Here is a 26,924-nt window from a genome sequence, read left to right on the forward strand (position 1 = left end):
TGCGGCAGAGGATTAGGGCCACACAATGAAAGGGAAAAGAATAGGCCCACCACAACGACATTGTAAAATAACGATTCGTTTATGGTCGCAATGTTATGAGATTGAATTTGTAATATGAGGAGAAAACTCATTATGTTATGAGATTAAAAGCGTAATCTAATGTAACTTTATGTCAATTTATGAGAAAAAAAAGTACTAATGTTACTTAAATTTAAGTAACAGTATGACAAAAAAGAATCCTATATAATTTTACGTAATATTACAAGATTAAAATCCTAATATTACATAATGGCAGTCATTATAGCCAATTTCGCAAAATTAGCCAGACTAGGCCCAAACATATCACGTAAAGTATCAATTCGTAATATAACGATGTTACGTTTTGTCTCATATTATTACTGTAATATTTTATCACGAAATGTCACATGCAATTACATAACATTCTCACATAATAATACGTAAAGTGTTATCGTACCACAACTTCAATCGAGTAATAATACAACATATGACCTTGTTCTCATAATAGTTGAACCTGGTAAGAGAATGACTTTAATTTTTGAAGCCCGATTTTCTTTCTTTTTCTGTCCCTAATCTCATTATGACTTGCACAAACTTGTTGACCGCATCCAGATCTACTTTTAGAGCGTCTCCCCAAATTTGAACTCACTCCTCTCCCTTCATGTAAGTCAAGCCTCGATTACATCATGCGAGGTCCGCGCCTCCCCAGCGAGCCCCCGTCGGGCCCGCCTGCTCATTGGAGGCCCGCTGGGGGCCGGCGGCCACGCGATTGGCCGGAAATTAAGGGCAAGTCTGCACAAGACCGACTGGCAGACTGACATGAAGAGCGAGAGGCCGCCCTGTTGTCATGGCGCCCGTGTCAAGTCTATAGGCAAACAAACATTGAGCATACTCTACATTTAGTGTGTGTAAATGTGGGACAATGTGTCGCTACGGTGACAAGTTATCGATATCCATCTATCGTTTTAAAAACATGCCACCACTAGAAGAGTATCTTAAGTCATTGGCTGCCATGAACGTCCATTCATTTTAACTGGAATTGTGTTTTTTTCTCGATTTTCTCTTGTTACAAGTGTAAACATGACATAGTTAGAGAGAAAGTGATTCAGTTATGTGGGTTGTACAAGGTCGGACGGCCTGTTGTAACAGCACGGGTGATGAGTCATGACATGTTGTGGTTTCCTCGCAGTGTGTGTAAGTGTGCGAATATATTTGCAGAAGTGAACATCAGGTGTCAAAAAATGGCGAGAGATTCCACATCGTTCGATGATTAAAGTCATAAATGGCCGGCCTTTTTTTCCTCGGTGCTAGCTAGCTAGCTAGCGAGGAAAGGGAGGTAAGAATGCTTTCATGAAAGGCCACTTTTTTTTTTCTTGGTTCCACTTTTTGTTCTGTCTGCTTTCAGATTCCAGTCAGAAGACTATTCCAAAAGCAAACGATGTATTTTGCCAAGAGAGCAGGACTTCCCCTTCTTCTTTTTTTTCTTTCAGAGTGGGTTGTTACATAATGCTGCAGCCCGAGCGCCGTTAGCAAATGTCCTCAGTGAACTCGCTGCACTGGAACAAACACACAATTGTAAACATTTGTTCGACAGCAATTCAATGAAAATATCCATACGAGAGTAGAGTCGTAATATTACCATTGAAAAAATAATATTTTGACAAGAATGGTCATAGGTTGGAGAGATTAAAAATGGAATATCGAGTAGAGGAAAAATTGTAACATCACAAAATTAAAGTTGTTGTATTACGACAAAAAAATCTGTGTTTTTAAAAAAAAGTCATAATATTAGAAGACTCAAGTCACATTATTTAAAGATAAAAATTGGAATGTTATGAGATTAAACTCGTATGTTTTATAGGAAAAAATGTAATCTTACAAGATTAAAGTTGTACTATTACAAGAATAAAGTCATATGTTGTCATATCACAAGATTAAAATCATATTATTCAGAAAAAACATCGTAGTATTGCAAGACTAAAGTCATAACATCACAAGAAAAAAGTTGTAATATTAGCTGCTCCATTCTTTACATAGCAACCGGGCTTTAAATACATGCTTTATTTGTAGATTTTCCCTAATTTCATCTACGAGGGAATACACACACACACACACACACACACACACACAACTTCTGCACAACTCCTTTGCGAAAACAAATATCTTTTTTCCTGAAAAAAAAAACATTTTGGCGTGACACACAGCAAAAAAAAATGGGTGGGGTTCGGCACACCATTCCTCGAACAAAACAGCCATTGCCACTCATGCAAATACCCTCCACCACACACACACATACACACGCACACATACACACACAGAAAGAGAGTCAGTCGTGCTATTGTTTCCCCACGGTTGCTGCAGATTAGATTAAAAAATGCAGCTGGCATGGAGAGGAGGCCATTGTGGAGACGAGGCCATTGTCCTCTGGTGAACTTAGCGTTGCCCCTCCCAAACCACTCGTTCTGACAACGCACGTACATACATACAGAGGGGTGGGATCCTACGGGCGGCGAGTATTTTACGACTCGGTTGAATCAATCCACGATATTCCACGATAAAGCTAATAAACAGAAAAACAAGAAGTTTCTCAATGACACGGCAAGGCAATCAAAACATACAACAACGCTCTAATATAATAGTAAACACACACTGGACCATTATTGTGTGTGTGTGTGTGTGTAGTTCTCCCACCAAGGCTACATGGCGAAGACGGCCACTGGAGCTCTTACATAATATTATTAGTATTTATTCAATATTCGTCATAGGCATATGAAAAGACTATCGTATGTACTACAATTTCCGCAGTGAAGATCATTTTACGAAGAAACCGATCACGAGACCACCGAGCGGGAATCGATCCCGCGCTCGTGGTCAGGCGAAAGAACCACGGAACCGTCCTTTTGTGAATTGACGTCACAAACGCCATAACTAACTCCAACATCAAAAAAACTAAGATAAGCAACCAGTTCCGTCTGAGCGCGGTTTTCCCCCCAAAGCAGATTTTCGAGCACGCGGACGTCACCGGATTCTGGATCCGTACGATCTGGCGAGACTCCTCGGCGATTACCCGCACTACGATCAAGCCTATCTTGTGCCGGCCTGCCATCCGTCGGTGGTGCGATCCCGCTAAGCGGTTCTGCGGTGCAGTCGGAACGCTAACGACATCTTCGCTACGCCGACGGCACAAGGCGGCGTATTGTGAGCTCTCGGCACGCACGATGACGTCTTCTTCCCCCTTCCCGTGAGACCAATCGACAGCGTGTTCGCTACCACGAGAATGTGAGCTAAGTCCAAATAAATGCTGCTTAAAACGTGGATTTTTTTTTCATTGGAATGGCTCACCCCCAAATATTGGATTGCACCATGGCCAGGGTGCAAAAAGGGGTAAAGAGAAGGGCAGCAGACGCTAACGGGTCGCCGTTCACGTTGCGACACGGTGAATTGAACGGCGCCCAACGCCAGATTGCCGCAGAGACGTGGGGAAACTCGCCGACCGACACGTGCCCGAGCCCCCCGCCCGCCCTTTGGCTGCAAGTTCGTATTTGCGCTGGGGTTTCTCAACACGGCAGCCTCGTGCAACGGCACGTTGCTCCCAGGCCGCTTCTGTCTGTCTGTGGCGCTCAGGAAATAACAGAGGTCAAAAAGCAGTCCAGATGGAAAACTTGGAACTGAGAAAATTGAGGCCCAAAAACGCAAAACAGAGTTTTAGAAAAAATGGACGTCTATTGCCGTGAGTGGCATTCAAAGCAAGTCCTCCTATTTCAATTGAATAATTGGATTGAATTGGATTGGATAACTTTATTCATCCCGTATTTGGGAAATTTCGTTGTCACCGTAGCAAGAGGGTGAGAATACAGACACAGAAAAAGACATTTTAGACATAAATAGATAGGTAATAAGTAAGTTAATAAATAAATACATGAATACATATATAAATAAATAAGCGTGTTGCTGAAATATATATACATACACATACACACATACACATACACATACACATATACACATACACATATACATATACACATATACACACATATACACATACACATATACACATACACATATACACGTACATATATACACGTACACATATACACATACACATACACACATACACATACGTGTACATACACATATATAAGCACATATAATTATATATAATTCTTCAATAGACAACCTATCATTCTATTAGAATGGTATCTACATTAACTCATTAGTTTGGCGCTGAAATACGAGCATTCAAAGGCAATCTTAGTTTAAATAAATCATTTTTTTAATAGTTCTATGGTAGAATATCGTAAATTAATTCCCTATCCATATGTGCTGTCACTTCAAATTGTGAGACAATCGTTAGCCTTTGATCGCAAATCGTATCATAACGCTCCTCTTTTGGGCGACCACTGGTGTTTTATTGTTGTTTTATTATTATTATTCTTGAGGGATTTAATGTTAACCCAGTTTAATCTGACCGAGAAGCACAAAAGCCGTGTGTCAGTGTCTGTTCTTGCGCACTCACGGCCAGCTGTCCCCAGCCGGCTTGACCCAGTTTGCCCCAATATGGGGGTCTGACTGGCGCGGCCATTTTTGCCAAGCCGCCATTTGCCCGCCCCAGAAAGAGGAAGCCGGGCGGGAGTGCAATAGAGCAGATTGCGCCGCACTTCCTTCTCAATTTGATGTGTCCTCCATTATGTAAAAGGGGCATAAAAGTGGCAGCAGGCAAATGTCAGAGTGCCTCCAAGAGGTAGAAAAGGTCACGTTGACACCGTCATTTAGAATCCAAATGATTCCCGCGTGGAATTAAAGCCGTTATCGTCATTCCGACATTGTTTGATCAAGGTGGGGGAAGAGCTTTGATCGCCAGGGTTTGAAAAATATTCTACTTGAATAAAAGGACAAGCAGACTGGGAATTGAAAAGGCTTCAAAAGCAAAGGTCTCAAAGCCATATTGTTAAGATTAAATAACAGATAGATCATCTATCATGCTGGTTACCTTACTAAACCTTAAATATTTGAAATATTGTCAATGCATTAATAATAATAATACCTAACTAGTTTATACTCACACACTCAAGCCATATTGTTAAGATTAAATAACAGATAGATCATCTATTATGCTGGTTACCTTACTAAACCTTAAATATTTGAAATACTGTCAATGCATTACTAATAATAATACCTCACAAGTTTATACCCAAACACTCCTTTTCAAGCTTGTAAAAAAAATGCAAGCTAGCAATTTATGTCACTTTATTTCCCAGTTAAGTTACTGTCTTATGGTATACTTGTCTGAGTACCAGAAATCTGAAAACTAACAATAAGATATTATATATTATCAACTTTCAAATGTTCCATAGCCTTAAATTTAGTATTGGAGGTTACTGTAGGTTTACTTAGAGTCCAAAAGCGTCCAGTTGGAAGGGGACCAGTCGGTGTTGTTAGGTCAGGATGCTAATTTAAGAGGCAGCCATCCTTTCCTATCTGCAAATCCCCTGCTAAATCCCTATTGAGCGTCCCACAAAGCGGCTCTACCTGCCCAACATAACACCCTCTGAAAACCCTTTACACAACCTGTCGGCTGGCTAAATGCAGTCATGCACAAATTGATGACATAAACACCTTAACAAAAACCTCCAAAGGTGCATTTACCACAAAAGGCATCAAATCCGTCACTAACTGACAAAAATCATCTTTTCCTCTAAAATTAAATGATTGCCAACTCACATCAGACATTGCTTTAACTCATTCAACGCTCTCCACTTACTTACTATTTAGGAGTTAGGACTTGTAAATAGTCAACTATTGTATGGTCTGATCACTTATAAAAGGGAAACATGACACACCAAGTCAAAAGGTTCCAGTTCTTTATTTGCACAATATAAAATTAATTCCAGAACAAAAAAATAGGATGAGCCGTACAAGCGCGTTTCGACGTTAGGCGGTGGGCCAACGGGACGTCCATCGACAGAGTCAAGGCACGGCAGTTGAGACGAAATGAACAAAGCCCTTCAAGCTCAGCCTTACAACATCCCAAAAAAGAAAAAAAAAAAATAAGGGAAAGGAGGGACAGAATAACCAGCATTCAATTTCTCCTACACTCAAATATTTTATTCTCACATACACGCATACACCCGGAAAACTAAAGTGAAATCTGCAGAAGACACAAAGCAGAGAGACTATGCTTCGTCTGGACACGTAAACCTCCACCGAGCGGTCTTCACCGGTTCACGTCGAATGGGTGGGGGGGGCGGGAAGATTTCCCCTGACACGCCCGGTCAGGCGAGCGGTCCCGAGGCGGGTAGAATGAGGCCTCCTATCTGATGAAGTTTCCGCCTCCGATCTCTCGCTTGTACCTGCTGGTCAGGTGGTCCGCCTGCAAGGTGAGCTTGGACAGAACCCCAAAGAGTCCACGCAAGTGAAAATGGAACTGGCACTCCAGGTCGGCGTTGTCTTCCGGGGGCAGCGCCCCCGTGATGGCCTTCTGCTGCTGCTCCTTTTTGACGGCCATCTCCAGAAAGTTGCTGCTGCTCACGTCCCGCTTGAGGGGACCCCACTCCATGTCGTTCTTGATGGACTTGAGCAGCAGGTAGTGCTCGTACATGTCCCTCTGCTGCTTGCTGGGACATTGCGTGTCGTCATCGTCGTTTTGCCGGTGGTGGTGGTGGTTGATGATGATGTTGTTGTTGGCTTCCGTCTGGCCGCCAACCTGCTCCTCCAGGGGCATGTCTCGCAGTAGGCTGGGGACCATGATGGTCTCGTCCATGTTGTTGGCCGCCGCGATGAAGCGGTGCATGACGTTGATGAGGGAGTGCTTGTTGGTGGCCGAGTCGCTGCTGATCTGCATCATGGCTGAGGTTCTTTTCCGGGGTTTGGGAGCAGCTGCTTCGGTCTGCAAATAAAGGACGTGCTCGAGATTCACCACAGCCTGGTACGAACGGGAGATCCGGGACTCGAAACTGTCCTTAACCTCGTTCTTTCTATCGCGACGATGACCTTGACTTGCTGCATCAACTAGACGAGGATGAATACTCCCAAGTGGAAAGGAAGGCTCACCTGGAATTTGACGAAATGGTCGTGGGGTTACGGGGGAGGGAGAATATCCGTGTTGGTTCCGGAGGCCTCCGGTGTGAGAGCCGTGAAGGAAAGTGAGAATTTCCTTGTTTGACAAACGGTTGAAGCGGCTTTATATATCGCTCAGCCGGTGACCGGCGAAGCGGAACGCCAAATTACGCCCAGTCACGGATTTACGGCGATTCTATTGGCGGAGGAACCGGATAAGGGCGGGCTCTAAAGCGTATGATCCCGTTAGAGCCAATCGGCAGCCCCCTGACGTCTGTCAATCCGAATCGCTTTATGCCGTCAGCCGCTTTCAATAAGAAACGATAAAGTTATCACCGGCGTTATATTACGATTTATTTAATGTGAATTAATGATTGAATCACTCGTACTATAGACACAAAACAACATTTTCTCACACAGGGTACTCACAGATAATAGTTTGGTTGGCAGTGTCGTTTGAAGCTCTCGGGAGTGCATTTGCTGGTCGCCAGCGCCACACGGTGTTCGTTTGGGTGTGACGTCATTTAAAAGCGTCGTCCACTTTGTATTTTATTTTATATAGTAGTTTTTTTTTTAATTGTTCAAAATGGACTTGACTACAGTACTGTTCAGTTCAGGAGTAAATGTGAATGAAAAAATAATACTTAATATAAAAAAACAGCTATTAATGAGAAATTGCGGAAATTAATATAAACATAGTTAGATTTTCAATACATACTAACCTTTGGCTGTCATTGATTGGGCTAGATGTCCAGGCCATTTGGACTGGGAGAACTTGCCACAACTCATAGGTGGGAGGGTGCATCTTGGCCAGAGGAAGAACAGATATTTATATTAATATATATCCATTTGTAATGTCACTTCAAATGAATTAAAAGGATCAACTGATGACTTTGATAAGAAAACGTGGGTTATGGCCACTAGCATTTTACATAATGCCATTTCCTTCACAAACAACCTCACACACATTCCCTTGTCAGTCTGTTGTTTAGCCACATTTTATTACAATGAGCAAATAAGGCAATGGCATTCCTTAAAGACAAGAAACCGAAACAATACAATGCTTAAGCACAAAAACACATCTACACAATGACATGTATTCTTTTCATCTAAGAAAACAAGCTGAAATGTTTAAATCAAACAAAACTTTCCTTTCAAACTCCTTTTGTAATATTCCCTTCTGCTCCGTTGCACTTTTGTGCTGGCGTATAAAAAAAGGCAGTGAGTTTTGCCTCTCTAAAAAAGCTTAAAAATCACAGGCAAGTCAGCCATTTAAGTCGGGGAGCAGCATGCGGGGATACACACCTGGAAGACAAAGCAGACATTGAGAAAAACTTCACTTTGTCGTTGAATTAGATTTCAAGAGCTTTTTTTTACCTGCATTAGCCACCGGAATTCTTACACCATCTCATACTGGTTGTTGGTTATGTATCGAGACAAGCAGCAGGCCAGGAATATCCCAATGAGCTAGAAAAAAAATAAAAAAATCACATAAAAACTGATTTCATTTAGAAAAATAGCAGCATAGTGTGTCAAAAGTCTAGTCCCCAAATCGGAGTAAAAACTCCCAATGTCCAATTGTGCCAGGCAAACCCGATTTCAAATGAATTGGTCTTTCCAACTATTATACCTGGAAGAAGGCAATTCCAAAGGAGATGCCAGCAATGATGCCCAGGTTGGACTCCATGACATTAGTCACCAGAGAAAAGCAGCCCTGTATGGAAAAGAAAAAAAAGACAACATTGAAATGTTTGGAATATGCAGAAATATAGCTCTTTGGCCCATAAAAAAAATAAAATCTAATATAGATTTTTTAAAATCCTTATATAAACACCATACTGTAAGCCTTAGGGTTGAAAAGGAGAGAAAAAAAGTAGCAATTTGTAGTCTGATCATTACAGTAATGATCAAAAAGGTGAGGCATTTTCTCTCATTAGGGTTGCAGCTGTGCAACCAGCAGGGGGCACTATTAAGGAGGTAAGTAGTTGCAAAGTTGAAGACATCACAAAAACCATAACGACAACACTAATTTATCATCAACTCACAGTATGATACACTTCATTCTTAGCCTTTTCCACATCTTTGAGGTTCTCCGGGGAGCAGTTGGTGTTGACTTTGCAGCAACTGGCAGGGATGCCGTTGTCTTTGAAGTAGTCCGTGTCCACCCAGTCCGTGTAGTTTTTCACACCGCAACATTGCAACTGCATGTGAACAAATAAAAAAAATCAACACAGGATACACGTGCATGATATGAGGATGTAAAATATAGTAGTAAAAATAATTTTAATTGGGGAAGTGGCACTAGAATATAGGTAAAAAAAATATGGCCGCCCATGAAGACGGAAAACAAAGTGGTCTTACGGTCCTCTGGATTGCATCCACCGCAGTTCTGCTGGTCTCGGTGCTGTTGTACGACTGGACTGCGCTTTTGTATGCGGTTCCCATTTTGGCTTTAATCTGAAAAATATCCAAATCAACAATGCCACCATGTTTTTCTCTGGCCGCTCGCTCGCCACAACACGGCTAACTGACCTCGTGCCTGAAGATGAAGCCAGATATTCCGGCCACCAGCTCGGCCAGGAAGACCACGGTCAAGAACATGGCATACTGGCGAAAGGAGAACGCGTCGAAAAGGAGTTCGTTGGGAACGAGCGGTGTGCGGTCCTGACCAGTTTGAGCATCCACGTGCTGCCGCGGCAGGTGGCGAAACAGCCGAACAGCCCGAAGACGATGATGGCGGCGCCGGTGCCGATCAGGACGTACGGCGCGTTGGTGGTCTCGTCGGTGGCCAGCGTGATGTACGCCTCCAGGTTGACTTTTCCCCAAACGCCCACCGCCAACAGGATCATCCCCGTCACCTTGAGGAAGACGAGCAGCCATTATTTCCACGAATTGACACAAATTTCACTTCCCTTAGGGGAAGGCGTTGCACTAATGGTAGCAGTTGCCATAAATTGGACCGATAAAAGCATTTAGGGTGAACTTTGTGTTGCTGGCAGGAGGCTGATTGCAGTAAAAAGATAAAATCAGCAGCAACAACAACAATCATGACTTGTTTTTCAATGTGTTTTGTATTCAATTACCGCTCTGAATGTTTGGATTTATGTCTATTGGTTACTGGATTTCTTTTTTTAATAATTAAAGGACAGTAATGACATCACTTTTTTTATCTTTTAACTTGTATTGTACACTGTCTTTATAAATTTAAACAAGTTGCAAAAAACATATTTTCAATGTCAATATGACTTGCTATTTTAGGAATACATGTTAAGTTTCCCCCTCATGAAGTGGACTTTGATATTATCAATATATATTGAAGACGATTGTTTACTTAAATTAATAACTTTTTTTAGCAATTATAAAATAGAGTGAAGTAATACATTTAATGAAACCTGAATGCATTTTCATGTTGGACTTTAAAACATTTCAAGAGACAAAGACATATAAACGCCGTTGTGTGAGCGAATAGTTGTGATTATTTAAAATCAAAATATCAAAAAAGTTTCGGACCGATATTAAACCTATTCAGAAACTTATGGTCACTTTAATGACTTTCCGACGACCAATTGCCCTGTTTTAGATGGGGCTTGTTAGCCTTTTTATAGCCTTTTGTTGTTAGCCTGTTATCCTTTGGAGCTCCCCCCCCCCCCGGCCGCGGCCCCCCATCCACGATTCACCTCGACAAGTCAGTCGTACTTTACCCAGAAAATGAGGCTGTAGGAGATGAGCAAAGTCTTCAGGCAGGTGATAACCGGCTTCGTCTGAAGCCGTCGCGAAGGCGGCGACATTTTCCACCTCTTCGTCTAGCTCAACTGTCCACAAGAAAAAGAAAATTCACGGAGAGGGAAAAACTTCCAGGGGGGAGATGTCCGAGCTCAAAAGGGAAGTGACGTCACGGGTACGGATTCACTTTGCCCGAGGGAATAAAAAAAGGAAAAAAGTTAAGTTCGTCAGTGTATGGGTAAACCTGTTGCTCGCTTATGCTGCCTTCACAATAAAATGAAAGATTTTTTTTAAAAAACTGACAATTTTGTCAAATTGCATTTACTACTGTATAAACAAGTTAGCTAATTTAAAATAATATTTGAAAATAATTGAAAACATAAACATTTGAGGTGAACGTGAAATGACTTCCGCTAGCATCAAACTGGCCTTTTGACGAGCGATTGGAGACAAGCACTCCCTCTAGTGAAATTTCTTCACACCGACGAGGTAACGAGGCTCTTTGGGGTACGAGCTTCTGAGACAAGACAAAAAAATCCTTCTATTTCCCACTGAAGACAAAACGATCGGACTTTTTAAAACTCACATTAGTAACAATTGACAACGTTTTGTGGAGTGTGACATTGTCGGGAGTCAGACTTGGACCCCCGTCACTAAACTGCGCACAACTTTTTCCCCCCGGGCGGCGGTGCCATCCTTTTTTTTCCGCGAACGGAGGTTGGACAATGTCCCCGGTGCTGTTTTTATTCCTGCTATCCCTCACGGGTAAGTCTTAACATAATCATAACGTTTCAGATGAGTTATGCAAATGTATCCACTCTCGTGATCACATCACACAAGGGTTGGGCAATACATCGATATGGTGATACTATATCGCGATATTAAACTATTCCACGAGACGAAACATATCTCCTAGAATAGTGGCTAGATTCACTCAAAGGCTGCCTTTAACAGTCAATCAAACAATCAAAACAATTGGACGTCAAGCGCTGTCAATGGCACTCAAACACGAGCATTTTCTCATTGTGTAACATTTTGATCATCAGATTTTTGTTTTCTGTCCGTCGGAAAACATTTTCCATTCTGCTTTTCCGAGGGAAATCACTGATTGCAATTCCACATGCGTCAATGCTGGAATTTCTCGTCACTGGAAAGATACTTACTCAGTTGTATTAAGGCTTTGTTCTAGGCCTTTTCCATGTTTTTGTAATTTTTCTTTTTTCTCTCTCTCACAGATGTGTCTGGGACCACCGAGGACGTCGTGGAGGACATCGTGGAGGACGTCGTGGGGGACGTCGTGGAGGAGGCCGATGCTCTTCAGCTAGAATACACGCGTAGGGATAGGAATAATGAATTTAGCTCTGTGTGCAATTGCAATGTTCCAATTCAGAATAATTTGAATTCAAATGTGTAGACCTGGACACATTCTAGTTTTGCTTCCCTACCTTATCAGAACTCCACTGGTGCCACACGCCACGGCTCGCCAACGGCGAGCTGTCCTGCCACTCCCCCCGGGGCCGAGCCTACCGGACCACCCAGGGGACGCGCTGCCACATGTCGTGCGACCGTGGCTACCGCCTGGTGGGCCAGAGTTCCATCCACTGCTTATCCAACCGACGTTGGTCCGGAACCGCAATCTGCCGCAGTGAGTAAATAATATACATCATATATTACAATTTCCAGTATCATAAAGTGCGCCATCAAAATTTGTCTGATTTTTTTTGTAGCGTTATCTCATCTCAGTCGCAATGGAATGGCCAATAGCAACGCGGGAGCTAATAAACAAAATTGTACTAATAATTGCGCCGATATCTGTACCGATACGACAATAAAACTACGTGATCGGTATCGGGCAGGACAAAAAAAAAACCTTCCGATGCTCTAGTTTATCACGGAAGGTTGGCAAGGAATGAAAGTGGGTTCATTTACTGCCACCCAGAATCAGAAACCCAAAAAATGCTATCTGTGCAACACTGAAAAATAGCACCGCAAAGCCTGTTTTTTCCCCCAGAGAGGCGCTGTGGCGTGTTGCCCTTGATCCCTCACGGTCAATACTCGTGCACCCATGGCTTCGTGGTGGACTCCCGGTGCGACTTCACCTGCGCCCCCGGCTACCGTATCGAGGGCGAGCACACCCGCACATGCCAGCACGGGGGAGCGTGGAGCGGGACTCAGCCCATCTGTTCAGGTAAAAGACTCGTTATTGATCCAAAGTTCCGAATAAAAGTGCACGTCGGGCAGTGTGACAGTAATTCAAGTCACAACATCCTAAGAACATTGTTAAGATGAGAGCAATGAGGAATTTCATTCAAGTGCAGTCATAAAATGGAGCTAAACTCCTTCCATCTGCTTTCCTGACTTTTGATCTTTTCCTTTTTTGGCCTGCTTAGCTCTCTAGAGACTTGCTTTTTAAACATTTCCTCTCCTGCTGCTAATGGAATCCAAAGTCGCGGTCCCTCGCTCCTTTAAGCCGTGGCATCTGCAAACTGTAGTTTGAGCGTCTGAAAAAACGAGCGAGATTTTCAGACCCTAAACTGTTTCTTTCTTCCTCAGACTTGAAGATTATTGGTGGATTTTTACGGGCTGCTGAGACATATATCGTGAAAAAATCTTTACGCAAGAAACAGCACTTAATTGTAAAATTGTGTCAGGCACTCGCTGTCTTGCCACAAATGCAGTTTTCTACAACTGCTTCAAGTTACATAACTAGCCATCAAATTTATCAACAATTCTGGGTCTATTTTTTCCCCCTCTTATTGTGGCTTTTCCAATTGAAGACACGGAACCGCCGAAAATCAGGTGTCCGCTCTCCAGAGTTAGGTTGGCAGAACCTGGAAAACTGACCGCCAGAGTGAGTTGGGACCCCCCGGTGGCCACGGACACGGCTGACAAAGTACTCAAGTATGTCGTTATTCATCTCCAAATGTCCTTAAAAAAAGACGGGTTAAATAAATGTCTGCCGTGCCAAACGAGAGCACTTTGTTGGCTTTGCAGCGTGATCCTGGTGGACCAGGAGCCTTCGGGAACCCACTTTAAGGAAGGGGCCAGCATCATCCGTTACAAAGTCTACGATCAGGCCGGCAACAGGGCCGCCTGCAAGTTCATCGTCCGGGTCGAAGGTGAGCGGACGACAGTGCCATCCAACGGAATCGGGCGCCATTTCTACCGCATTTTTTTAAAATGTATTTTTCCCTCCCAGTGAGGAGATGCCTCGCCCTTTCCGAACCGTTGCACGGCTCCCTGACCTGCTCCTCTGACATCACCAACTACGGCGCCGTGTGCGAGTACGCTTGCGACGGCGGCTACGAGCGCACGGGCGTGGCCAGTCGGGTGTGCCAGTCGGATGGCAACTGGAGCGACGGGCCCGCCGAGTGCGTCGGTGAGTACGCTCGTAAAAGCTGAGGGCGGGGCTATTAATTGTCATGCTTTGTATTGAAAATGAAGGCGAAAGACGAAAATGTCACAAATTTGGCACTCATATCTCACTGTTTCGGTTAGCATTTCCTAACTATTACAGCCAAAACAAGGCATCCCTCACTTTTTTCTGCTATTATTTTAAAGTTTAAACATTTTTTTTAAAGCTGATCTTTCACACCCCATCCAAGGAAGAACGATGCATTCAAAGACTGGTTAAAAAGGTAAAGAGTGACAATGAATGACCTTGTATGTTTCAGCCATGGAAATCGAAGCCAACGTGAATACGGCGTCCGCCCTGCTCCGTCAGTTTTTCCAGAAGCGCCGACTTCTCATCTTGTCGGCGCCCGACGTCGCCGACCCGGAGTACCGGCTGCAGAACATCATGATACAAGTGAGGAGAATTTAGAGTAGGGAGCCGGGAGCCCGAAAGGATACCTGGGCCAATCTTTTGCTGGCCTCTTCAGAAAGCGGACTGCGGATTAGAGCTGCGTCACGTGACCCTGGTGGAGCTGGTGGGCTCGCCGCCACAAGAGACCGGGCGCATTAAGGAGAACAACTTGACGTCGGTTGTCGTCGAGGAGTTGAGGTAAAGTCAGGAGGGAGCTTCAATGGATTGCATTCCTTTGGAAGTCCATTCGTAATATGCCACTTCCCTGGAGGGGGAAAAAACATTAATACACGCATGCACATTTACAACATGCCTCCAAGATGTACACAAGTTGAGAAACTGAAGAATTTCTTCCTCCAAAACAGGATGACGTTCCGAATCTCCCGGCAATACTTCAGCATGGTGCTGGTGGACAAAATGGGTTTGGATCGGGAGCGCTTCATCAACCCGGTGTCGTCCGAGGAGCTTTTTGCCTACATTGACGGTTTTGTGCTGGACCTAGAGGAAAGAGAGAAGCTGGAGCTCCACAGGGACTTCTGTGATTCATATAATGAATAAATCAAAAAAACACAACAAGATGGACAAAGTAAGAAGCATTCATTCAAAAAAATTACACTACTAGTTTAGCATCACCTCACATTTTGAATCAAGGACTACTTTTGTTTTGTGCATTCATTCACCAAAGCATAACCATGTATCACAATGCAGCGTGGCCAGATGATATTTGGTCAACATTTATTGATTTAACAGGTTGGAAGGCAACATTAAGGCAACGATGGTAGTTAAAAACCTCTCCAGGGCTTTGCAAGTGGGGACTTTGACAAAAACCTCGTAGGTACATTCCATGTAATATTAGCAAGAAACAGCAAAATCAAATTTGTTTTTGCATTTTCAATTGCATTACAGCAAACTTTAAAATGAGTCCATAAATATCGGAACTGGAGCCGAACGATCGACTTGGCGGCCAATCGCAGCCAGCGAGCGTGTTGCATCCGGTCGCTAGGAGAATTTCCGCTCCAATAAACTTCGTGCAGCACCAAACCGTTGTTTCCCACTTGACTTTTTTTGTTTTTTTTCCTCGTAAGAGTCCTCATTTGTCCTTCTTCTTCCTCATGGTGGTACGCAATGGAAGACTGCCCTCTGCCCAAGAGTCTGGATACTGCATCATTTTCTGCCACAGGCTGATCTCCTCGCCGACGGAATCCATCCCGACGTCGTCGTTTCCTATTTTAACGCTGCCTAAAAGGGGCAAAAAGTTAGCGAGTAAGTCAAGTTGTCATGCAAAAGTTACCGTTTGAGACCTGGAAAATATAAAAAGAAACATTTCCAAAAAATGTTTTTCCTCTGGCCAAGGTGAACCCTCCCAATTGTAGACACCCAATCGGTGGTAGTGAATAGACTTTGGTTAAGAGAGCATTTGATCCAGTTTGTCAAAAATGGCAAAAAAAATTAAGATGTATTGACCTTCGCCGGAGCTGAGGCGAACTCCTCCGAGAAATTCGTTGCTCAACATGGCCTCTTTGTCCCACACGGTCAGTTCCAGACACATGGTCTTCAGCTGCTCCAGGGTCAGCTCTTTGTACACAAACGTGTGGCCGTAGTGAGGATTCAGGTTCTTCTTTATGACGGGGGTCTTCCTCTTGTTGGTCTTTGACTTGGATGGGAACAAGTAGCTAAAAAAAGCACCACACATTTAAAAAAAAAAACCAGCTTTCACGACGCGGGAGCTTCATTTCGACGACCTCACCCCTTCACGAAGCTGTCGGACGTGCCTCCTCCGCTCTTCATTGCGATCAAGTTCTTTGCCTCCTTGATCAAAACGTGGAGCTCCCCACCTTCCACCTGCGCAACCTTTTTACCTGCAGCGCGGATGGAGAATCCTGAAAAGCAATAAAGAGCCGTCAGCACGGCCGCAAAGCAACTTTCCCACGAGCCTTACCTTTGATTTTGGGCTTTTGAGGGGATTTGGGAGTGACGTACTTCAAGGAAATCACCAGCTCGCCTCGGAACTGAGCGAAGGCTGATGCCGGTATGCAGCACGGAGCCTTGGCAAACAAATCACAGGCTTGACGGTTAAGCCAGATATTGCTGATGAATTACCGTATTTTGACGACTATAAGGCGCACTTAAGTCTTAAAGTTTCTCCAAAATAGACAGGGCGCCTTACAATGCGGTGCGCCTTATATATGGAAAAACATTAAAATGTTTAATTCGTTGAGGGTGCGCCTTATAATGCGGTGCGCCTTATAGTCGTGAAAATGCGGCAACACCAATACTAGTATCGGTAGCGATGTGGCAGAAAAATAAGGAATAACGTGGTGGCCCAAATCGGACACAGCTATCGATTTGGTGATTTGACACAAATGAAAGTGCATTTCAGAGTGAGCGAGTCATTTAAAAAAATGCTAGTCTTTCACCTTGGTCATGAGAGACATGCATTCTTCCAATCGGGCGTCCAGATCGTAGCAGTCCAAGGCCATCTCCACCTCCCCCAGAAATGGGTTGCTGCTCAGGTGGCCGTGATGCCACACGGATATCAACATGCTTCGCGTTAACAGTTGCTTGCGAGGGATGGAGTACTGATAAAAAAATAAATAAAATAAAACACACAGTGCACCTGTTAAATACAAACTGGACAGATGCTGTGCTACATCAAATTAATGGACTTTTTTTAATATCAATACTAAGGCGACATTTTAACAAGCTGTTGGGCTCCAAAGTAAAATAATAAAATCCAGAGAATAGAAATTGTGGCTCTCAGAATACCTTGAAGGTTTCCTCAAAGACTGGGTCGCAGGTGTGCCTCTTGATGGTGGTCTTCCGTTTGCTTTGACGAGATTTGTCGGGCAGGAGGTAGCATTTTACATAGCTGAAAGACAGCATCAAATAATTGGGCTTTTCCCTACGCGAGCCTTTCGCACGACCGCACTTTGTTGACATTCAATTTCCTGCGTCGTGGACTTAAATACGGCACCGTAAACACAGACTGCGGTCGCTTATCTCTGCGTACGTGAAGAAAACGTGTGCTTGAAAATCACTCGCAAGCTGTTTATCACATTGGAAGAGCAACTTGAGTTTTTAATTGAGGTAAAACGAAGTAAAAGGAATTTGTTTGCAAACTTCATTTGTGCTGCACATTTGATTTGGAGGAAGAAAAAAAAGATGGAATATTGTTTTCTTTAAACTACCTAACCCTTTAATGGGATCATTTATTTGATTTTTTCCAGAAAAAAAGACATTTGGATGTGTTTTCAAGTATCAGCAGCTCGTCCAAATCGGCAAAATTGCGTGTTCGGGACATTGCTAGTATGAACGAATGCGAGCACTGGTGTGATGGAATGAAAACGCCGATATTTACGGGTTGGTCAACTGGCGCAGGGTATCGCCGTAGGTCAGCTTGCGGCACTCCTTGATATAGACCTGCAGGCTCTGCCTGGCCTCATCGTAGAACATGGTAAAGACCACCTCTCCCCTCACGTCCAAGCTGTAACCGTCTCCGGAGTCGCTGTAAATGCTCGTCATGCTCGTGCTCTAACGAGGGAAAAAAAAAGGTGGACTTGGTCAATTTTAATTCATTTGATAACAATTGAATAACAATGTTTATTTTAGCTTTTTTTAAATATATTTTCCGATTTTACAAAATGATTTTTGAACTAAAAACAAAGAAAAAAATGATTAAAAATTTACAATTATTGATTTAAAAAGGGGGAAAATCACGAAATGTAATATACATCTATACTCTTCATTTTAATTTGTTCCTAAAACAGAAAGTTGGCACTCATGATTTACTTTCCCCGGCCACACAAAATGATGCGGCGGGCCATATTTGGCCCCCGGGCCGCCACTTTGACACATGTGCTCTGTAGAAATCAAATCGGAATAAGCAGGGTTTTGACGTAAAGATCTAAAGAAATTTTACATACAGAAAAATACTTATTTACCCTTAAACTTGAAGCACTGGAAGCCATTACACTTCTATGATAGTCAACCAAACTGTCAATGTCCTCATCTTCATCTTCCTACAAGATAAAAAAAAAATGTTGTTACTCATTGGTGTTTATTGACTATTTAGTTACAAGACCAAATTGAACCAAAAGTGTATTTAAAGCAATACTTACTTGGATATCTAAATCTGGCACAGATTGACTCCTGTTTCCCATCGGCACCGGCAACGTGTCCAGATTTTCACGTAAATCCAGCGCCGACCCGTGCTCTAACGTGAAGGAGTATTCCTCATCGTCTAGCTCGCTTGCAAACGGACCGCTAAATTCTTACCGGGAGGATTTTGAGTCCGAGTGACGCTCCTCTTGAAGAGTTTCTTAACATCCAACTCGGGACTGGGACACACTTGTTTGATTTCCGGGACCTTAGTGACATAAACAGCCATTCATGATAAATACGTCAACAACGCAAATCATTGAATATGGAATCGACACCCAAAATGGACTAGCTAGCGTCCATCCACAAAATCTGAGTGCGTAAAGTGCCCATTTTTTTTGTTTGTAGGAAAAACATTGAATGACCTTGACTAAAACATGACACAGATGTGCTGTTAAAACACCTGGGAACTGTTTTCTATTTTAAAAACCTCCCACCATTGGACTTACTTGAGTGTCCAAACCTTGTACAAATTTTCTCATGGCAGGCACGGGTATCTCAAAGGAGTCGGCTCGGTCGCAAACATCCGGCTCGTGTTTGACACATTCTGTCACCGACATAAGTTAACAGCAAATTCTTCCTGTCTCGCGGGGAAAACAATACGCACTTACCGGGAGGATTCTCAAAGTCTTTGATACACTCTTGCCCAACATTTAACTCTGGCAGTGGACTTTCTCGCTTTATTTCTGGGACCTATAGGAAGGAAAAATGACGAATCGTCTTCAAAAAATAAAAAAATGAAACCAGAGGGGTATAAAAATGACTGCCTGCTAAAGAAAAATACTTCAATTGTTGCTTGTATTTACGCCAGCCATGTAACATGGCACCAAAAATGCTCTCAAATGAAGCTGAGCTGTGCCATAAATTGAACACGACGAATAATGAACAATGGCCTTCGGACTCCATCGAGCCCAAAGAATTCCGACGTACTTACTTCCACTTCCGACCGTCGCACAACCTGTCTTTTGGCAGGCACTGGGACAGCGTAGACCATTTGCTCCCAAGAATCCAGCCCATGATTGACATTCTCTGTCAGGAACATGATTTACAACCAACATTTTCTATAGATAACGGGCAAACAAAACCCACCAATACCACAGGGCTTACCAGGAAGGTCCGCAACAAGTTTGACGCTCTTATCGCAAATTTCCTCCACATCAAACAATGGGCTGGCACTGACCCGTTTCTTTTGCGAGACCTACAAGGACATGCACTGCTAAAACGAAGCGAAAAACTGAACCGCTTCCAACACTAATTGACGGCAAGTCAACACGTCCTTTGTTTAACGGGAGTTATTGTCAACACACAAAGATGGCTGTCTTTTCTATTCCACAATACCGGTTCGTCTTACATACTTGTCAACTTATAAGTTTTCCCCGTATTTTATACGTTTTTGGGTTATTTCAAATTGTCAGATGTGACGCGCTAATGAAGAAGTACGTGACTTTTCTACTTACTTGTCTGTTCAAACCTTGTACAAAGGGCCTCTCTACATCCGTCAGGGTCTCATATGTGTGGGATTGATCGCACAAATCCAGCTCGTAATGGAAACGTTCTGCAATCAACCCGAGTTTAATCACAAGTAGATTCTCTTTGGATTAAGTTGCCGATGGAAAGGGCCTACCGGGAGGGGACTCGGAATGTTGGACATTCTCCTCGACTTCAAATTCTGGGTTTGGTCTTGCCTGATCTACGTCTGGGGCCTACAAGGACAAGAAGAGGGGAGCATCAAGCCATGCCTGCTTGAGTCAAATTCTTTGTTTTGATGAGCTAACAGGGGTCGATTACTGGCGTAAGAAAGAGCCGCCTCCCATAAACGGGGCTGGCTTACTTACTTGTGTGTCTAAGTCTTGCTCAAATTGGCTCTGGATGTCCAACAGGCTCTCATATGTGTGTGTCTCATCGCAAAAATCCCACTCAAAACTGCCATATTCTGGAATAAAGATGACGATTTACAACCAAGTGCTCTCTGCGTCGAGGGAAAATACGGCCGGACGGACGATGAGAAACTGACCGGGATTATCACTGATTTGGAGGTTCTTGTTGTCCACCTCAAATTCTGGGCTGGTAATGACCTGATTAATTTCTGACACCTACAAGGACAATTATGGTCAAAGGGAAGTACGTACATAGCTGGAAAAGTGTATGGAAGATATTACATTAGGAAAAAAATGATGTGATCAATTGAGCTATCTGGGCTGGAATTTTCATGACATTTTTTCTGTCCCTGCATGTTGGGTTTATTCTGGGATGTTACTATATGTTCATTAAGCATTTAATAGGTAATGAAGTTATAATTTAATTTGTGAGGGCACTTTCCCCCCACAGCTGCTTTCGAGGCCAGTTAATTGTTTTCAGGACAATTGACTGAACAGGACACCATGTTCCAGGCCGAGACTGTTGATCGGAGTTGGCAATGAAGATCTACAAGGGACTCTTGAATTGCTTTGACTTGGATTCCGGCAGATGGCGATAATCGAATCAACTTCCGAAAATACTCGCATTATTGTTTAAAAAATACAGTCGCTCTGTTTACCTTATAAAGAAATTATTAAGCTTATTCGTGCAAATTCTTACGCAGTTGTTTTGGTTTCCGATCCGCATTTTCGCTTTCAGTAAATATGAAGATATTTAGATAAAGGAGGTTCGGCTTTTGGGACGACGTCACATCGACAAAGAAGGCAAGCGACCACAAAACAAGACTTACTTGCGTGTCAATGCCTGGGACAAATTGGTTCTCTATGTCATTCAGGCTCTCATATAGGTGATATTGATCATAAACATCTGGCTGATTGACATATTCTGTAATAAATATGACCAGTTTTAACCAAATGCTCACTGCATGAAGGGAAAACAATAGCGGGACAATAAAGACTAACCAGGATGTTTCTCAATATTTGTGACGGTCTTGTTGAAGAGGTTAGCGCTGTCAAATTCTGGGCTGGGAAAGGCCTGCTTTATTTCAGAAAAACGGAAAGACAAAAGACGCACCAAGTTGCCACCTTAAAGACCGTCGGCTCCATTGTCGCGGTGGAGTCGGGAAAGGCTCCGCCCACATTTTTCCCACTGCACGTTACCGTTTCAGCCAAGTTTTAGCTCCAGACCGATACCACGAAAAACCAAAAGTGGGAATAAGAATAGGCTTTCCTTCCTCTCGACATTTAGACGGCAAGAAACTAAACACCAGCTGTAAAGTCGACGCTGCTCAGACCACAAAAATCCAACTGAAAGCCCCACTGACCAGGTAAAAGAAACTACCACCGTGTACCTGCTTTCCCAACAAAAGAAGAAATGCCAGGTGACGGTAGCGCTGGGACTTTGTCAAATATTTTTCTACTTACTCGCGAGTCCGAAATCAGGCCCTCGGTGTCCATCGGGCTTTTGTATGCGTGAGACGGATCGCAAACATCCGGCACGCGCTTGACCGTATCTTCTGTCGTGAACACGAGTTACCACTAAATTGATTTTACTGTTGTGGGAATTAGAATAAAAGGGACGTTATGGGGCTTACCAGGAGAATTGTGAGTGAACCCCTTCTTGAATTGGTTATCCACATCAAACTGTGGGGTTGGAATGGCCTGCTTTATTTCTGGGACCTACAAGGAGAGACAGCTAATCATGTGTAGAGAGAGAGGAGTTGATGGAATGCAAAAAGTGGTTAAGGGAGCTCCCTTTTTGGTCTCGTCACCAGAAAATTTGGATCATTTGAGCTGGGCGAGCCACAGTGACAGTAAAAAAATATATTGGATGCATTTTGACTTAAGCAGTGTTACAGACAGTTCCCAGGTGTTTCTAATAGCACAGAATAATCAAAGTTGCCTTTTAAGCTAATGAAACAATCCGTCACTTACTTGTAGGTCCAAACCTGGTGCAAATTGGCCCTTGGCATCAGGCAGGATGTCGCGAGAGTCAGGTTGGTCATGGACATCTGGTTCAGAGTTGGCAGTGTCTGCAATGAACGGGCTTCCCAATTAGAAACTGCTATTTTTTTTTTTAAAAAAAATCTTACAGAATATCCGACATTGATTTCCTGACCCACATTAATAATTGCCACATTGTGAAAATAGCGAAATTGCATTGTGACGAATTGAAGAGGCTTACCAAGAGAAATCGGAACGCGTTTGAGACTCTTCTTAAAGAGTTTCTCGGCATCAAACTCTTGGTTTGGAGAAGCCTGCTTGGTTTCTGGGACCTGTGAGGAAAGAGAAGACAAATCATGGTCAAAAAGTGGAAGACAAACATGAAGACAAAAACACTCTTACGCTATTTGAATCGGAGCCCGAGCTGTGGATACTGACGGCGTCCGTTAAGAGAGTGGCGCCGGACGGGTTGTAGCTGGGTGGCAGCATGGCTCTCCTGGATGACGTCCATCCACATTAGCGGATTAGACCAGTGCTTTTCCAAAGGCATCGGCGGCATTGAATCTACCTGGGCACATCAGGGGTGACGCGTCCGGACTCCGTCCCCGTTTTGCCGCTCGGCAAAAGGCTCGCCATTTCCGCCGACTCGGCGTCGCTCCGCCAGGGCTTAAACGAACCCTCGTTCCCTTGCGTTTCGTACGACGCCGTCGAAGCGACAGACCCGGAGTATTCGCTGAGAGGACCGTCCAAGTCCCCTTTTGTTTCAAAAGACGCGCCGGAATGAATCGAGCCCGAGTTCTCGCTGGAAGGACTGAAAAAGGAACATTAAAAATGACATTTCATACGGAATTATGCTCGTTTAGCTCATTCTTACAGATGACGAAGACGGAAACATCAAGCACGTGTATTTGTTTAACGTATTTTCTCGCATATTAGCCGCCTCCGCGTATAAGCCTCACCCTTAAAATTGCCTTAAAATCGTTGAATTTTACAAATTTCTCTCGTATAAGATGCCCCTTAATTCACAATTTTCACCTCCTATTCATGGTTTTAACAGGGAGTACAAATGTCATTTTTTTCCTTGAATTTCACTACTAGACATCAAAATAAATGTAGTTTAACGTTTTATCTGTTGATATTTTCTCTATTTTGAAATAAATGACCGTTTTGGCCACATAGTCTTGCATTATGACGTTTTGTGCAAGTCAAGTCTAATTTGTGCGCATATAAGCCATAACCTCGATTCAGTCATTATTCTTTTTAGCGACAAATACGGCGTGTATGCGAGAAAATACAGTATTACAAATTAAGTTCACCGATGAAGATTATAGAGCAATTTATGTCTAGCCTTGATGCAAAATGTCTTCTATTTCTAACTTAAAATGGTCACAGTGTAATAGGAGGAGACATTTATGCACCGTTGGCTGGTGGTGCTGGCTTTTTGACGGGGAACGGGAACGGGAGGCCCTCGGTTCGACTCGGAATGTTTGAGTAGAACGTCTCCCATTGTCACATACTTTTTTACTGAAAAAAAGAGGAAAAAAAAGAATTTCACAGCTCACACACCTAGTTAAAGCATTTCCCCTTACTGTTTGACCGTCGCGTGTTTGCATTCCTGGTCAAATAATCAGAGGCTGCTTCCTCTTCCTGTACGTACTCACATGGAGGCCTTTGCCTGAGGGAACTTCTCACCAGCTCGTGGCCAGGAGCGGTGGAGAACCGGTTGACCCTTACGTTGTAGAACCAGTCACCCGTACTCTTCTTTATATCCCTAAAAATTTGTTAACGGCTCATTAGTCAAACAGAACATAAACTTTGACTCACTGCCCAGTTTTTTTGGGTGCAAAATCTGAAAACATCAAGAAATATGTCCTGCACAAGAAGCTTAAATTCATCCTAGGTGCAGCTCATCACTGACACAGCGCTCCTCCATTAGGACAGGGATCAAAACCTAACACGTTTACCGTATTTTCACGACTATAAGGCGCACCGCATTATAAGGCGCACCCTCAATGAATGACACATTTTATTTTGTTTCCATATATAAAGCACACTGGATTATAAGAAGCCCCGTCTATTTTTGGAGGAACTTTAAGACTTTTAAGTGCGCCTTATAGTCATGAAAATACGGGAAATCAATGTAGGAAACTGCCAGCTACAACCGCAGGATTGGACGCCTACCGCTGTTAATGGCAGCCCATGAGTTAATGCTTAAAAATTGAGATATTTAAAGAAAAACAAAAAAATATATATTTCCTTATCCGACTCCCTTCTATATAACACATGTAAGTGGAAAGATGATTTTTTGGGACATCCTCGAAACGGCCTGAAGACTTGCAAGTGCTTAAAAATGTCAAAGAAAGGTCATTAAAAGCGCTCCCTTACGACTCTTTGATGCACACGGCGCACAGCCAGGATCCGTCGGCCAGACCGGCTCTGCATTGGCCGCACACCAGGTGTCGGCAGAGGCTGCATTGGTTGGAGGTGAAGGCAAACAGACTGATGGAACCCTGACATCGGGCGCAACTGCGCTGACTGTATCTTCTGCTGCCACGTTTGGCTCCTTTCCTCTTAATGTCCTGCAACTCGCTCTTCAGTTTCCTGCAAACCAAAAGGGAAAATTGCAAAAAAAAAGGAATAGAAAGACAGCTGTAGGAGTACCGCATTTTCTGCACTATACGGCGCAACTAAGACTCCTGTGAGTACCCTAAAATGGAAGCGAAAAAAAAAATCCAGATATTGTATCTAAAATGGTCTGACCGGCCCACGTGAAATCGAGTTGACATTAATGCGGCCCACCAACCAACCCAAGTTTAGCACCCCTGTTCTAGACCAAAACAGACCAGCCGAAAATAACAGAATGGTCATTTAATGGTGTAAGGAAATCAACCGTGTGTAAAATAAAAAAGGCCTACCGAATGCGCTGTTCCTCAGTCTGCCTAAGTTCCTCATCCCGTCGCAGGACCTCCAGGATCAAATCTCGTTCGCGCTCCGAGAGGAACTCGAGGTCGATGTCGTTCATTGGTTGAGGCATGATGCTTGCTTTTTGGCAGCGCCACCAAAGCCAAGACTGCTTCGTTCAGTCACCCTGTTAGTCGGGGGGTACAGTTACTTGATGTGGAAAAAAATCTCCTTTAATTTCATACAAATTCACCTTTTTGATTTGAAAATGTGATTTTTAAGCCACAAATTTTGGTCGACTAATTTGGCTGAGTGCGTGGCAACCCAATGAGGAAAGACTCAAGCGAATAGATCATGCAAACATTTAAATTATGAAAACCAACGACTGCTCCAGGTTTCCGCAGCTAAATGTTCCAAACCACAACACCGCCAAGAATGACATTTCAGGATGTACAGGTAGAACATACCGGCTTAACGAGCTTAACCTAAAAAACGCCACATGATTAAAAAGGAAGTCAACCAGGATGCGAGATTTGAAGGTTGTTTGGGAAAAGGGCAGGCAAAAACAACATCAAGTTGCCCTTCAGTCTGGTTCCCACCCTTTGGAGACACATCAGCCAAGTAAAACAAACTTAAAAGTTTTAAGTCTGAAATGAAAGCCTCGATTTTAACCGCCCCAAATAACGAACTACGGTTACAAAACGTGTTAGGTTGTTTGAAGGCCTAGAGAAAGGTAGTGTGAACATCAGAATCCCAAAATAAATAAATAAATACCTGCAAGGCAATTTGTCAAGCCAGGAAGGAAACGACGCATGCGCAGCTGGGCAGCTTGTAGATAACACACTTGCTCAACTAGAAAAGCCATTAACCATCTATTTCAACGTGAAAAAAATGATTTTAAAGGAAGAAAATGTACGTTACACTTAATAGAGAGGTGGACGAGTAAAAAAACTACAGTTTGTTAAAGAGTGAAAAGTTCTCGCCCCCGAAAAGAAAGAAAATCACATCGACAGTGAATTTTTCCCCAATCAAACCAAATTTAAGTTACTTCGCCAGACTGAGTCGTCAAAGTGGCATTTCTTACAAACGGCGACGTGTTTGTTTAAAAGTTTCAAAACCGCAGAACTGGTTTAACGTGGCTCATCACATACACCTGTCGCTTTAAAATTAAGCATACGTCAGCGCGGCTTGTAAAAACAAGTTATTATTCTCCGTCAAAGAAATCGAGGAAAGATTTGTATAAAATATTACCTTCCACAAGTTTAATATTCTGGTTCGTCCAGAGAGAGAGTGTCCATAACAGCTTTCGCTGTCCTCCACCGCTGGTTTGGAAGTTTGCCAACAGGAAGATGAGGCACTTTTCGATCGTGACGTCATCGTTGTGTTAAGCCAATATTGTA

The 26,924-nt window shown here is 43.3% G+C and overlaps 4 protein-coding genes across 12 annotated transcripts; 1 reads left to right on the top strand and 3 right to left on the bottom strand.

Moving 5' to 3' along the window:
* Positions 1-5,865: 5,865 nt before the first annotated feature.
* On the bottom strand, positions 5,866-7,239 carry mid1ip1l (MID1 interacting protein 1, like). Its single transcript, XM_077609234.1, has 2 exons — positions 7,072-7,239; positions 5,866-6,907 (listed from the first exon to the last, which is right to left on the bottom strand). The coding sequence occupies exon 2, from the start codon at positions 6,863-6,865 to the stop codon at positions 6,332-6,334; it is 534 nt and encodes a 177-aa protein (XP_077465360.1). The 5' UTR covers positions 6,866-6,907; positions 7,072-7,239; the 3' UTR covers positions 5,866-6,331.
* Positions 7,240-8,059: 820 nt separating this feature from the next.
* On the bottom strand, positions 8,060-11,047 carry tspan6 (tetraspanin 6). The gene is made up of 8 exons (XM_077609233.1): positions 10,779-11,047; positions 9,747-9,935; positions 9,610-9,684; positions 9,439-9,534; positions 9,123-9,278; positions 8,708-8,791; positions 8,455-8,544; positions 8,060-8,382 (listed from the first exon to the last, which is right to left on the bottom strand). The coding sequence occupies exons 1-7, from the start codon at positions 10,863-10,865 to the stop codon at positions 8,476-8,478; spliced, it is 756 nt and encodes a 251-aa protein (XP_077465359.1). The 5' UTR covers positions 10,866-11,047; the 3' UTR covers positions 8,060-8,382; positions 8,455-8,475.
* A 206-nt stretch (positions 11,048-11,253) lies between these two features.
* srpx2 (sushi-repeat containing protein X-linked 2) lies at positions 11,254-15,646 on the top strand. Of its 3 annotated transcripts, XM_077609230.1 has the most exons (11): positions 11,254-11,565; positions 12,036-12,134; positions 12,254-12,445; positions 12,812-12,988; positions 13,578-13,701; positions 13,795-13,919; positions 14,000-14,179; positions 14,475-14,608; positions 14,682-14,803; positions 15,356-15,436; positions 15,501-15,646. In XM_077609230.1, exons 1-11 carry the CDS (start codon positions 11,526-11,528, stop codon positions 15,532-15,534), a joined length of 1,308 nt encoding a protein of 435 aa, XP_077465356.1. In that variant the 5' UTR covers positions 11,254-11,525; the 3' UTR covers positions 15,535-15,646. The 3 variants fall into 3 exon arrangements, with proteins under 3 accessions (XP_077465356.1, XP_077465355.1, XP_077465357.1); XM_077609229.1 differs by having other exon boundaries at positions 14,971-15,646; XM_077609231.1 differs by having other exon boundaries at positions 15,356-15,646.
* Positions 15,324-26,897, bottom strand: LOC144082228 (synaptotagmin-like protein 4). 7 transcript variants are annotated; one of them, XM_077609219.1, is made up of 32 exons: positions 26,480-26,495; positions 26,299-26,396; positions 25,539-25,711; positions 25,009-25,224; positions 24,285-24,394; positions 24,042-24,147; positions 23,192-23,434; positions 23,026-23,119; positions 22,865-22,955; positions 22,615-22,712; positions 22,275-22,359; positions 22,105-22,196; positions 21,643-21,718; positions 21,471-21,565; positions 20,778-20,856; positions 20,599-20,696; positions 20,388-20,466; positions 20,221-20,318; positions 19,871-19,961; positions 19,698-19,792; positions 19,375-19,456; positions 19,213-19,310; positions 18,881-18,971; positions 18,724-18,818; positions 18,547-18,624; positions 17,964-18,136; positions 17,372-17,474; positions 17,023-17,184; positions 16,545-16,650; positions 16,353-16,485; positions 16,070-16,278; positions 15,324-15,844 (listed from the first exon to the last, which is right to left on the bottom strand). In XM_077609219.1, the coding sequence occupies exons 3-32, from the start codon at positions 25,655-25,657 to the stop codon at positions 15,696-15,698; spliced, it is 3,444 nt and encodes a 1,147-aa protein (XP_077465345.1). In that variant the 5' UTR covers positions 25,658-25,711; positions 26,299-26,396; positions 26,480-26,495; the 3' UTR covers positions 15,324-15,695. The 7 variants fall into 7 exon arrangements, with proteins under 7 accessions (XP_077465345.1, XP_077465348.1, XP_077465347.1 ...); XM_077609222.1 differs by lacking the exons at positions 26,299-26,396; positions 26,480-26,495 and adding an exon at positions 26,776-26,897 and having other exon boundaries at positions 21,643-21,715; positions 22,105-22,193; XM_077609221.1 differs by lacking the exons at positions 26,299-26,396; positions 26,480-26,495 and adding an exon at positions 26,776-26,897 and having other exon boundaries at positions 22,105-22,193.
* Positions 26,898-26,924: the final 27 nt, after the last annotated feature.

The sequence above is a fragment of the Stigmatopora argus genome, chromosome 9, assembly GCF_051989625.1.
Source record: "Stigmatopora argus isolate UIUO_Sarg chromosome 9, RoL_Sarg_1.0, whole genome shotgun sequence".
Lineage (NCBI taxonomy): Eukaryota > Metazoa > Chordata > Actinopteri > Syngnathiformes > Syngnathidae > Stigmatopora > Stigmatopora argus.